The 14,325-nt window shown below is 30.8% G+C and overlaps 1 protein-coding gene across 1 annotated transcript; it reads right to left on the reverse strand.

Moving 5' to 3' along the window:
• Nucleotides 1–5,857: 5,857 nt before the first annotated feature.
• On the reverse strand, nucleotides 5,858–12,847 carry LOC18431134 (putative 2-oxoglutarate-dependent dioxygenase AOP1). The gene is made up of 3 exons (XM_088870201.1): nucleotides 12,359–12,847; nucleotides 9,264–9,585; nucleotides 5,858–6,407 (listed from the first exon to the last, which is right to left on the reverse strand). The coding sequence occupies exons 1-3, from the start codon at nucleotides 12,730–12,732 to the stop codon at nucleotides 6,159–6,161; spliced, it is 945 nt and encodes a 314-aa protein (XP_088726327.1). The 5' UTR covers nucleotides 12,733–12,847; the 3' UTR covers nucleotides 5,858–6,158.
• Nucleotides 12,848–14,325: the final 1,478 nt, after the last annotated feature.

The following is a 14,325-nucleotide window of genomic DNA, read 5'->3' on the forward strand; positions in this document are numbered from 1 at the left end:
TCTAATGAATAATCACAAAAAAATAAAAATTTTAAAATAGAACTTAGAAGTATTTTTTTAGCCCAATTAACATAGGTCATCCATTTTGATAAGATGTTTTGATCTAGGCCTTAGAAGAATTTTTTCTTTTCCAATTTTTTTAGATGGTTTTATTATCATTAGATGAATAATTTTTTTTTTAAAAAAATGATTTTGAGATTGTAACGACCAAGATCTTAAAATTCACCAGATGAATGCCCTAGATTTATTGATGTAAGGGACTAATTTTGACCATATCTAGGGTCCAAATTAAACTTATTTTTAGGGGGATTGATTATTAAGATGAAAAGAGTGTGTGTGAACATTTTGGGTCATACAAATACTATAAATATGGTTTTCTAGAAGTGTGGTTGTATTATATTATGATACAATCGTTGTATGAAATCATTATATATATATATATATATAGGTAAAAATGAATAGTGATTTTGCCTACCCTCATCATCGTCCAAATTTCATCGCGCGGTCACTATTTTTTTGTAGTGTTTTATTTTTATTTATTTATTCTAAAAATCGAAATGACCTAAAATTTGGAAGGTATGTACATCTTTTTAAGGCGCATCTAAAAAAAATATAAAAACAATTATCCGTAAAAATAAAATTGACCAAAGTACCCCCAAAATATTTTGGGAGTATTTTGATCAATATTTTTCACGTAAAATATTTTTTTATATATTTCAAATATTCCCCTATTTCTTATAAATACACGATCTAAATTTCAGATCATTCTAATTTGTAGAAAAAAAATGAAAAATAAAATACTATAAGACAATAGTAATCGCACGATGAACTTTGGACGGTGATGGGGATAGGCAAAATCACTGTTCATTTTCACCTATAAGCGTTGTGTAATATTTTATATATATATATATATATATATATATATATATATATATATATATATATATATATAGGCAGTGATTTCATGCAATGGTTGTATCATAGTATAATGCAACCACACTTCTAGAAAACCATGTTTGTATTTTCAGGAGCCCAAATTTTGCGCACACACTTTCTTCATCTCAATAATCAATCCCGAAAAAAAATAAAGTTCAATTTAAATGTTAGATATGGTCAAAATGAGTCTCCTCCAACTCCATAATCGAATCTAGGCCCTTTACAAATTCGAATTCATATTTTTCTTTTCTAACATTATTCATCTAATTATAATAAAGTCATCTAAGAAAATTGGAAAAGACAAAATCCTTCTAAGTTATAGATCTAAGCATCTTATCAAAATGAACAGTCTACGTTAATTGGGCTAAATAAATACTTTCTAGGTTTCGTTTTAAAATTTTTATTTTTTGTGATTTTTCATTAGAATAAAAATAGTGTGTATTTTAAAATTTGGATCAAGGAAAAAAATGATGTTGAAGGTTGTTGCATCATATTACTATACAATCGTTGCATTGCCTATATATATATATATATATATATATATATATATATATATGGAAAAGTCTTCCCAACACCTATAGAAGGTAATGAACAGTGATTTCGCCTACCCTCATCACCGTCTAAAGTTCATCGCAAGGTCAGGATTATCCGATAGCATTTCATTTTTAATGTTTTTTCTACTAATCGAAATGACTTCAAATTTGGAGCACGTGTACAAGATAATAAGGCACATCTAAGAAAAATAGTTTTTTAAAAAATAATTCATAAAAAATAAATTGACCAAAATACCCATGAAAGGCTTTAGGGGAATTTTTGTCATTTTTTTGTGTAAAATGTTTTGTTTGATATTGTTCGTAGATTCAAATATTTTTTATGAATACCTCCAACAAATTTTAGGTCATTACTATCTGTAAAAAAAAATTAAAAATGAAACACTACCAGACAATCGTGACCATACGATGAACTTTGGACGGTGATGAGGGTAGGCGAAATTACTATTTATTTTCGCCTATAGGAGTTTTGTAGTGTCTTCATATATATATATAGGGAAAATATCATGTCAAACCATGGGCTGGTTGTTACAGTGTAAGCCAATGGCCAGATTGAATCTGGGCAGATCTGACTATCACGATCTCATTTCATATTTGAATTTTCATTTTTTTTTTCAAATCTAAATCACTTCAAATTTAGAGTGTCTATTTTTCAAAAATAGAAGAACCTAATAAAAATATATATAAAATAAATCGTAAAATATAAATTGACCAAAGTACCCTTGAAAACTTTTAAGGGTATTTTGGTCAATTTACATTTTGAGAATTATTTTTTATATATTTTTATTAGCTGCGCCTTGATGAGAAGAATGAATGCTTCAAATTTTAAGTGATTTAGATTTTTAGAAAATAAAATAAAAATAAAAATAAAATACGAAATCAGGTCGTGACCATCAGATCGGCTCATATTCAATTTGATGGTACCAAATTTGATGGTGATCTTTTGGGATCCTACACCCATAGGTGTGGGAGGGTCTCATAGGATCATTACTAGATATATATATATATATATATATATATATATATATATATATATCAGAAAAGTCTTCCCAATCCCCATAAGAGAAAATAAATAGTTATTTTGCCTACCTTCTTCACCATTCAAATTTCGTAGCGCGGTCATGATTGTCGCTTAGTGTTTTATTTTCATTTTGTTGCTCCAAATCGGAATAATCGAAATTTAGAGGATATGTACATCTTACTGCGGCGCATCTAATAAAAATATAAAAAAAATTATATGTAAAAACAAATAACCAAAATACCCCCAAAACGTTTCGAGGGTATTTTGGTTAATGTTTTTCACGTAAAATATTTTTTTTTATATTTTCAAATATTCCTCTATTTTTTATGATTACACGCACCAAATTTAAGGTCATTTTGAATTGTAAAAAATAAATAAAAAATAAGATACTACTGGACAATCGTGGTCGCGCTATGAACTTTGGACGGTTATGAGGGTAGGCAAAATCACTGTTTATTTTTACTTGTAGATATTGCATAGTATTTTTCTTTATATATATATATATATATATATATATATATATATATATATATATATATATATATATATAAAGAAAAATGTGTGTGTGTGTGTGTGTGTGTGTGTGTTTAATTTGTATAGAGCTGAGGCTCTGAACAATCAAAGTAAAGCGCACCTTGAAATAATTTTTAATACTGGAAATCTTTGTTATAGCCTTAAAATATATTTTCATCTTTAATTATAAAATATAAAGCTTCAAAAGTAGTGTAGATCAAGCAGATCTATGAAAACTTGAAAACCTTGAAAATTGAAAGCCCAAAATGCATTGCAAGATGCACTATTTCTCAAACTTGAAATCCATTTTTTCTTCATGTAATTGCATCTTGATGTCGAGATGATCAATTCGAGGATATTTGGATATCAAAAAACAACCTCTTCTTATGAAAATTTTGTGATGGGCTGTAAATTGATTGTTTAGAGCCTCGACAGATCTTCACCTATATTACCATTCAACCGTTGTATAGTAATGTAATACAACCATCTTCAAAAATGTTAAAAACATTTGTTTGACAAAAGTTTTTAAATGTACACTCTTTTCATTCTAAAGAATAATGATAAAAAAGAAAATTTTGAAAAAATTCCCTAGAAAGTATTTTTCTAGCCCAATTAATATAACCCATCCACTTTAGTGAGACTGTTAGATATGGGATTTAGAAGCACTTTTTTATTCTTAAAAATTTCATATATCATTATCATCATTAGACTAACAATGCTAAAAAAGATAATAAGTGATTTTGAATTTGCTATGGCCTAGATCTTGAAATTACAGTCAAGATTCATTGTTGGAAGATAATAGTTTTGATTATATCTAGGGTGCAAATTGAATGTTTTTTCGTAGAATGGATTATGAGGATAAAGAGAATGTGTGTGAAAATTTTGAGGGCATACAAATGTCAAAAAAATGGTTTATATGAATAATGATCCTATGAAACCCTCCCACACTCATGTGTGTAGAACCTCAAAGGATCACTATTAAATTTGGCACAGATCTCTAGAAAAGTCAAGTCCCACATCCATGTGATAACTTTTCTAGAGATCTGTGCCAAATTTAATGGTGATCCTTTGGGATCCTACACCTATAGATGTGGGAGGGTCTCATAAGATCATTACTATATATATATATATATATATATATATATATATATATATATATATATATATATATATATATATATATATATATATATATATATATAGCGAGAGAGAGAGGAGGGTCGTCCCTGTTGCCTTTTGGAGAGATAAACCAGATATGCTCACTGTTAGGGATTAATCGGAGTCAAAGATGGTTCTTTGAGAAAAGTATGATCCAGCATGGTCTACGGTAGTCTAATGATGACCCCTAATGTAGTTTTAAGGCTTTTGAAGTCCATCTAAGGGTTATAGTGGTGGTCTTAGCTTTTTGTGGGTAGGAAGGCCTAGAGAGGTCTGGGGATAGGTATAGGTTGATGTTAGGGTTTCTTGGCATAGGGCTAAAGGATTTTTTGGTAGAATTGGGGTTTGGGTCAAATGGAATCCTTCCAGACCCTCAAACAGTCTATTTATAGAAAAAACCTAAGATTGTGAGCTCTTCTCACTGAAGACCATGGGGGACATGTACCCTAAAGACTATGGGGACGTGTACACTAAGACCATGATTTTCAGACGTTTTTGAGGAATTTCGGGCAGTTATGGGTTTGCGATTAAAGGTTATTTGCATGCGTAAATGTGTTTGTCATAGCCAGGGGAATTAACTAGAAAGTCTAGTCCAAAACAAGCTCTACGAATGGACTTTAGTTGCATGCATCAAACCCTTTGTTGCAATTTGCATATGTTTTTTGCATCAACTAAACCTTTGTGGCGGATGGACGAAAATGGAATTATTCGAAACAATCTTGTTATGGTCATAACATCCAAACTATATATTGAATTTGAGTGATCCGTGAACCATTGGAAAGACTATTACGTCTTCGTACAAGTTTATATCCAAATTGGACTAATTTGATTAATTTTTTTGGGATTGAAAAGCCATGGACTTTAGGATATCAATTTTCAAAGTTATGGGTTTCAGAATTGTATATGTGTCTGTTTCTGATGTTTCTTAGGTGTAAGAATGCTTAGGATGATGAACTTGAGGTACTAGATGGTTCCAAAGTGTAGGTTTTAAGTTCACAAAAGTGACTAGATCATGGTACCAACAATTTCAGGCTTTCAGTTTTTTGGAATTCCCTCAACTCAAAAAAGGGTGACTATAGATTCATATCATGTTCCTAGACACAGAGAGTTCAACGACGCTTATTGTGTTGTTGATATTTGTCAGCCTTCATTGTGTCCTAATTAACCGCTGTCTTGTTTTTGGGATGATTTTAGCTTATAAATTGATGTTTTTCGAGCCAATTTGGAGGACCTACAGGTGAAAAGAAACCCTAACTACGATTCGTAGTCTTAGAATGCTCCAACTTTGAAACCCTAGGCCTAGAACTATGAAGCCCTAGATATAGGAACTCCAACTCTGCGGAAACATAAATATAAACAAACCTTTTCAATCAATAGCCCTAGATGTAAATTCTTAGGAATGACTATCTTTCCCAAAGAACATCCATTCAAGGTCATCAATGTTGAAGATCAAGGAATAAGGAGTTTTTCTTCACCATCTGATCAAGGGCCAACTCCGGCTGCTGGTGTTTTTTTCTTTTGTTTTAGTTTTCTTTATTATTTCTCATTGTTTTCTTGCATGCATCTTTATTTTCGTTGTAGATCTATTATTCTTGTTTAGTTTTTATTTTCTTCTTGTTTTACCTTTATTTCTGATTCTTTTGGATACTACACAACCTACGTTGACCTCGGCCGCAAATTCGTAAGGAATGGGTTTGTTTAAATTCATATTTTGACTTTTGAAAATATGAGTTTGGACACAACCTCTGACGGATCAGATCAGTCCGGTCAGTCTTAGAATTGCATGTAAACAGTGACCACTAGTATATCACTGATAGAAAAGCTGAAAGTGGCAGTGGGTTGATCGACCACATAAACTGATTTAATAATATTGATAACTCACAATTACGAAGAAAACAAGACGTAAAACAACTACCATCAGTGCCATAGACATTGGAACCAAAGAAAAGTGTCTAAGCAAATCATAATTGAGAGTGTGTCTAGATGCCTGCAAATTCCTTGAGGCCATACTCCTTCTGATTTGTCCTGTGGAAGTAGTAGAACTTATAGTATGCATGAGTGTCGAAGGGTTTAAAAAGCTTAGGGTGATTTTCGTCCACGAGCTCTTGGGGGGCCTCAATCAATACATTTGGAATTGGGAATGAAAATATCCCACAAGAATATCTGTCCTCGTATCCCTTATGCATCACCCGATGTCTTACCGGATGAAGCCTACCATTGGTCCATGCCTGAAATGAATATTCAGAAAAATGAATGCAACAAAAAAATATGTTTGTTAACTAGATTTTGAATAAGAGAAAACTAGCTATATTCTAAAAGAAGCTATGGCTCATTGAAAAGAAACTCGCAAAACTGAGAATCATTACAATTACAATTTCTTGAGACAAAGTGACCTTTAAATCTAAATCTAAACTGTCATTGCCCATCATCGGCACATGCAAGAGTTGATTCCGGCTGTCTACGGGTATGATGGTCTGTATGGTCTGTTACATAGGACAGGATCAACATGGATGTGGGCATTTCAAAGATAATCACATATTATATGATTATAAATACTAATAAATTTTCTTTTGTTTTTATCATACACATAGTAGTAATAGGGTGTGGTTTGTATAGAGTGTAAACTTTAAACAATCAAAGTAAGGCGCGCATATAAATCTTGGTAAAAGATGTAGTTTTGATAAAAAAAATAAAAAACCCTTTCAATGTCCTAGACTTTTATTTTCAAACCAAACTATAAAATTTAAAGTCGACTAGTGGTTTAGATTGAGTAAATCTAAAAATACTTAAAAAATTCTTAAAATAGACACCTTATATAATATGTTTCAAGATGCACAATTTTTAGGACTTTATAATCTGATTTGAAATTCAGTATTTATAATCTAATCTAAATAATATACCTACAATTGTAATTCTAATTATATGATGGGATTGTCTAGAAAGAGGCCATTTATCTTTTGTACATGGTTGTCACAATCATTCTTTTCCTTTAAATTTCAAAATGGATAGTTGTAAGGGTATCACTTAATGGACACAAAGTTCCAAAAAAAAAAAAAGGAAAAAATTCGTATAGAACCCTAATTCCTCATATTATTTCATGGTAGACCCTCTTTTCGTTTTCTTTCAAGAAAATCCCTAAGAAGTTCACCATACCCCCTTATCTCTTATCTCCATCTTTTATTGACTTTTGACCATAAAAATTAGCCCCAACAAATATTTTTTTTATCATTTCATCCTAAAAAAAATTTAACCCTCTTTTTCTCTTTCTACCCATTAAAAACGTTTTAGAGTTGAAATGGTATAAAAAACTTTTTTGGGGCTAATTTTTATGATCAAAAGTCAATAAAAGAGGGAGATAAGAGATGAGGGCGTATGGTGAAATCTTTAGGGGTTTTCTTATGCTGCTTGGAAGAAAAGCGGAAGGAGGGTCTACTATGAAATAATACAAGGAATAAGGGTTCTATACGAAATTTTCCCAAGAAAGAAATTCTCGAACTTCGTAACTCACCCCAAGCCATCATATTTGATATCTAATGAGTGGGAAGGATTATGACCTCCATGTACGAAAGATAAATGGTGTCTTTGTAGACAATCCCATATTAAATATACACTATTTTATTCCAATGAGTAATCACATAAAAACAAAATTTGAATACACACCTGGAAAATATCTTTTTAGCCCGATTAATATAAGCCTTCTAGTTTGTTAAGATCTTAGATCCAAAACTTATGAAGATTTTTCCCATTTCCTTTTGTCTTAGATAGCTATGTTATCATTAGATGAACAATATTGAAAACTAAAAAAATAGTTTTGAGTTCGTAAATGCCTAGATCTTGAAATTCACCAATTGGATATTCTAGATTCATTGTTTGAGGGGACTCATTTTAACCATATCTATGATGTAAATTGATTTTTTTTTTTTTTTTTTTTAAATTGACTATTGGTATGAGGAATACGTATGTGCAATTTTTTGGGTCATCAAATGGTACAAATATAGATTTCTAGATGTGTGGTTTCCATATATTACTATACAACCATTACATGAAATGGTTGATTGATTCTATGCAATGGTTTTATCATAATATAATGAAACAATCTAAAAAAACCATGCATGCACTATTTGTTTGACCATGTTTTTCAAACATATACTCTTTTTATTTTGGTCAACGATCACAAAAGAATAAAATGGAAAAATACAACTTAGAAAATATTTTTTAACTAACTTAAAATAGGCCATCTATTTTACATGTTAGAGCTTTAGAAGGATTTGTTTCCTTTCTCTAGATTTTGTAGATAGACTTTGTTATTATTAGATGAAGAATCATAAATATGAAAATAGTTGATTTTGATTTCCTAGAGGCCTAGATCTTAAATTTCACCATGTGGACGATTTAGATTTGTTATTGGATGGGGACTTATTTTGATTGTATCCAAGGTGCAAATTGAATTTTTTTTTTTTAAGATTGATTGTCTCGATGAATTGAGTGCTTATGCAAACTTTGGGTAAAACAAATGCCACAAATATCAGTACTTTTGTACTCTTATTTAAAGAGAAATATCCCACAAAAATTAATTTTTTAAAGGGTGTGGTTTGTATAGAGCTGAGGCTCTAAACAATCAAAGTAAAGTGCAACTTCAAATAGTGCCAAAAAATGGGGTTTCAATACTGGAAATCTTTGTGATGACCTTAAAATATATTTTCATATTTAATTATAAAATTTAAAGTTTTAAACACAATATAAGTTGAGCAGATATATGAAAACTTGAAAATTGACGGTTCAAAAATGTATTATAAAATATATAATTTCAAAAACTTGAAATCCATTTTTTTCTCATATCATGCAACTTGATATCCAGATGATTAATTTGAGAATAATTGGGCATCAAAACAACCTCTTCTAGTGAATTTTTGAGGTGGGCTCTAAGTTAATTCTTTAAATTCTCAGCTTTATATAAAATTTTTCTTCCTTTAAAATAAAAGAAACATAGTTTATAATAACTCATTGAAACATTAACCTTCGTACTTTTAAGTATCATGAAATATTGACAATTCCTATGTATTAAGAGAGACAACGAGACCAACCATGAAAGTATCACCTATGGTGATAACTAGAGAGCCTCCCGAGGGCACCACTGGTGACCAGGATCCATCTTTAAATTGCACCTCGAGACCACCGACTTGGTCTTGGCACAGTATGGTCATCATGTTCTTGTCAGAGTGATCATGCAAGCCCTTCACTTGGTTGTCTCCTTTGGGGGCCGTGTACTTCATCATGCGAAAATGATAATTTGTGGTTCTCTCAAGGTCATCATTGTATTTCTCCACACCATAACTCTCCAAAACCATTATTCGAATTAGTCTAGAAACCCCTATTATCTTCTTTGTTGCTGTCTTTACCGTCTCGCTATGGCCAACAAAACCAACAATCGTTAGAAAACTAAAATGTTTTATGAAAAATAGATTGCTAAAGTTTTGTTTAGACATATTTCTGAGAAAAAAAGGAAACAAGGGATGTTTCTAAACAAGCTCATTTTTTTTAACAAAAAATCATACAAAGCAGGTGTATATATAAAACGAGCAGCTAATTTTAATTACAAATCGTGCGTTAGGCTTTGTGTTAGTGTGCTGTCTCTTGTCTTCTACCCGCCATTTGGAATGTCCCGATAAAGACTAGCCATCATTATTACGGTTATTTTTCATAACTCTATTAAAAATATATTTTTTAACTGTATATTTCTTAAATGTTTGTATTTATTTTAAGCTCTTTTTTCTATAACGCTCTTAAAAAAAATTATGTTGCCTGAGTCTATAAGAGGTATTGAGTTCAATTGACGGAGGGGGCTATATTTTATTTCGGAACTCTTTTTATCTTAACTCTTTAAAAAAAAAAATTTCTTACATCTCGTGAATTCTAAAATATGACCCCCTATTTTTTCATAACTAAAAACCAATCTTACATATCTGAAAAGAGATAAAAATGCTTGCACAATCTAGCAAAAGTGACATTTATTTTTGTAATTAATTAAATATGACTATGATATTATATCTATGATGTAATAAATCAATCAATATTGAAGCAAAAAAAACCAATGTTGGAAAAACTGGGCGTTCCAACTGCTAACCGCCCCGTTAGATTGGAACCGGCCATTGGCCGGTTCCGATTTTGGGCTTTTTGGTGATCAACAGGTATCTAAAAAAATTTCAAAAAACTATATATAAATTCTCAAAAAAAAAGGAATTTGGTTTGTAATGTATTTTCCATATTTTTTTATGTTATGGTAAGGATTAAAAATTGTTTTGGTCATTAATACTCACTTTAATTAAAAAATCGATTCATTAAAATTCATTAATTTTTAACTTCATTTGAATGTGTTTTGTTTTAATCATTATTTATATGCTTTTCATATTTTAGTTGACTTTTTGTTTTGCATCTTTTTTATTTTTTCAATAATTTTTTGATCGCCTAGGTTTTTTCACATACCAATCTTTTTATATGCGGTTAGAATGGTTAAATAAGATGGTTTACCGGTTAGACTGGTTAAACCACTTCAGGGCCTATGTGTTGTTAACCATTCCAGTTTGATTTTGCGAACACTGAAAAAAAACACAAAGCAATATAGTGGTTTTCAAGTTATTTCAATATCTTAAAAAAATAATAATAATCAGAATATTATTATTGATAAATTAGAAAAAAAATTTAGATTTTACAAATTTGTTATTGTTGATCGATATTAGCTCTATGATGCACAAAATCAGTCAATATTTTATCAAAAAAATCATGAATCTGCATAGGACTTTTGAAGTTGATTTCAAAAGCTTCAAAATAAACTAAACATCATAAAAAACTATGGAGAAATTAGAGAGATATAATAAAATTGACAATATTTTCACACACTAACGATGTTAGCTCTTTGATGCACAAAATTAGTAGAAAATGACAAAATAAAACCATTAATTTATATAGGGCTGTTGAAGGTTATTTCAAAAGCTTCAAAACAAGCCAAAATAATTTCAATTTGGTGTAGAAATCATCAAGAATAATGAGGTTTGACAAAAAAAACACGAGAATCCGCAGAGGGATTTTGTAGATAACTTCATTAGATTGAAAATGAACCCATAATCAATTAATTTCGTGAATAAATAAGAAAGAATGGAAGAGATTGGCAGATTTGTTTTTTTATGAACGAAGAACCCTAGAAACCTAATAATTTCGTAATAAATGTTGTTCGATTTGGGTTTTGAGGACCCAAATCTTAACATAAACATAATATTGTTGATAAAAACATGGAAAGATTCTAAAAATCGATAAAAATCACTCACAATGTTAATATTTTTAGTTTACAATAGTTTCCGTATTACAAAAAAGGAGTTTTGCATGGCAAATACGAAAACTCGGGTGATTTTCACATTTTTTGAACCGATTCTTCCATGTTTTCAGTGATTCTTGTTCACCCTGTTAGTCGGTCGAGGCCGAGTCGACTCACCAGAGTTTGAAAACCTTGTTCCTAAATCTCATAAGAATTATGAAAATCATATAATTCTTAATTATAAATAATATAACTGTGTTTTCCAATTTTTTGGGATTTTCACTATTTGTTTTATATTTTCTACGCATTTTCTAAGCGTTTCTACATCAAAAGTGATTCAAGTATTTCTTTAAAAAAAGGAAAATTGGGAAGTTAAAAAACCTTCTGGAAGTTAAAAAATCTTCTTTAGAACTACCCAAATCACATAAAGTTTAGTTCTAACTAATACAAAGGTGTTTTGTCAAAAATGGTTATATTTGTTTTTTTGAGTGTTAACGGTAATTTTATTGAGAAATGAGAAATTACAAAGAAAAAAGGCAAAAGAAAACGAAAAAAAGAAGAAAAGAAAAGAGGGGAAAAAGGTGGAAAAGGAGGGTTATAATTCTAACTAATTTGATGGGGATAGATCATCTACAGAAATGGTTACTTTAGCATACAAAAATGTCCTGGGTTGTGACGGTGATCAAATGCTCTTTGTAATTTATGTAATTCCGTAAAGAAAAGTTAACTTTTTTGTCCCAAAAAAAAAAAAAATTGAACCCGGAAACTGACATTCAATGTAAAATACAACATCTTTTCATGCCTGACCAAAACCCAATTCATGAAAATTATGAAAATGGGTCAACCCTTTAATGATGTGAATGAATTTACTTGAACTTGGGGTGTCCTTGGGGCCACATGAGGTTGGTAAACTGCTCAATGTTCTCCAACTGCTCGGCATGGTTGATGCTAGTGGCTTCATATAAAGGAGCATGTGATTTGGGCGCCCAATATCCATGGGCAAGAACCTCAGATTGGTTCTTCATCTTCGTTTCCAGGGGAAGATCAAAGAGTTCCTTCATAGCAGAGAAGAATTCCTTCTGCAGAGAATCCGGGAAGTTGGTATCGTACACGGCCTCGAAACACCCTAGGCCTTCAACAGCTTCTCGCACATCTCGTGTCAGCGTTTTCCATCTCTCAGTTCCTGGCTTCAAGACTCCTGAGAAATCAAGGACTGGTACTTTCATGAGAGATTGAGAACCCATGTTGAAGAGAAATGGGATTGATTTTTGCTGGGGTGAAAGGAAATAGGTCTGGATTTTTTTGTGTGTTTATTTGCAAGAGGAGCTTAGTATATATGGGGTTCGGGGCAAGTTCTTTTCCTCTCGTTAGTTACTAGGACATATAATAAGAAACTGGTTCATAGATACTTGTCGCTTGTTATTGGCAATTGATCCCAATGTCAACCAGTTAGTTAAATTAACTGTCACTGTTTATTAATTTATTCGCTATGACATTATTAGGCATGACACCATTGTTAAATTTATTAAGAGTGGAAGGTGATACGTATCATTCATATTATTTAATGGTTTAGGTGAAGTACAAGGAAAATAACATTCATAATTGTTGCTCAAGTCCAAAATAATATTCGTGCTTCCCAATTAGGGAAGGTTTGGATCGTTAATTCGTGTTCCCGATTCGTGGATAACCTAATTCAAGCCAAATTGGATTCAAGAAAATTTCAAAAAAATTTAAAAAAAAATTATAAATCCTTTTTATTGGGTTTCCAAGAAAAAGGTATTATGGATTTCTTTGTTTTAGAAAATTGTTGTTTCTGTAAGGTTGCAACGTTAAACAATCCAATTAAGGCGCACCTCGAAATTTTATCATACCATAACATATAATTTTGGGGTAAATTTCTTTTAAGATTATCTCAAAATCTATTTTCATATCTAATTATAAAATTTTAAACTCCAAAAATGGCTAAAATCAAAATAGATCTATAAACATATGAATATATTGAAAATGAACGGTTTAGACAATATGTTGCAAAATGCACTATCTCTAGACTCAAACTCTTTTTTTTTTCATATTCATGTATCTCAATGGGAAGATGAACAATTGGATGATATTTCAACATTAAAACAACCTTTTACAATAGATATTTGAGGTGCATCTTTACTTCTACATTTTAAGGTTCTAGCTATATATAAACTTTTTCCATAGTAACATGTCTTCTTTTTTCGGGTATTTGTTGATCATTACATTTAGGAAAATTGTTTCATGTGAGCTGGACCACATTTCTACATATGTGGTCCAGAACAGTAAAGCATCCATCTTAAAGATGGATGCAAGTAGCCAATCCATCTAAAAACAATAGAAACTAACGGTCCAAATATTTTCTTAATAGAATTATTATTTCTAGTTTTTCAAATTTATTTATTTATTCCTATTCATGATATCCATGTTAGAGATTATATGTCCTTAAAATTTGAGTCCAAAAATTCATATTTAAAATAGATTTTTAAGAGGCGCCACATTTCAACATGTGAGGGCTTAGCCCGCATGCTAACAGTGTCCGTACATTTGTTTCACAATCAGACTGGATCATATATTGTCAAAACTAGCGCATACAATTTTCAAGATGCAACCTAATACCAAAAAGAAATACTAAATGCTTCTTCTCCGCGTTCACTCTACTTGTTAAGTTGTTGAGACAAATCTATTAATTACTCCTTTGTTATATCTCCATTCAATTTTGCATCTAGATCAACTAGGTTGTGCTACTCATTTTCCTATTCAATATCACTCTTAGAAGTTCAAATATTAATGAACAAAAATGACCTTTCAAAGCCAAT

This window comes from Amborella trichopoda, chromosome 6 (assembly GCF_054954075.1).
Source record: "Amborella trichopoda isolate Santa Cruz 75 chromosome 6, AtrichopodaSantaCruz75HAP2 v2.0, whole genome shotgun sequence".
NCBI lineage: Eukaryota > Viridiplantae > Streptophyta > Magnoliopsida > Amborellales > Amborellaceae > Amborella > Amborella trichopoda.

Coding starts and splice junctions, on each gene's coding strand:
- LOC18431134 (XM_088870201.1), bottom strand. CDS start 12,732: ATGGGTTCTCAATCTCTCATGAAAGTACCAGTCCTTGATTTCTCAGGA. Junction 9,586..12,358: donor CAAGGACACCCCAAGTTCAA/GTAAATTCATTC, acceptor TGTTGGCCATAG/CGAGACGGTAAAGACAGCAA. Junction 6,408..9,263: donor CCATAGGTGATACTTTCATG/GTTGGTCTCGTT, acceptor TATTCATTTCAG/GCATGGACCAATGGTAGGCT.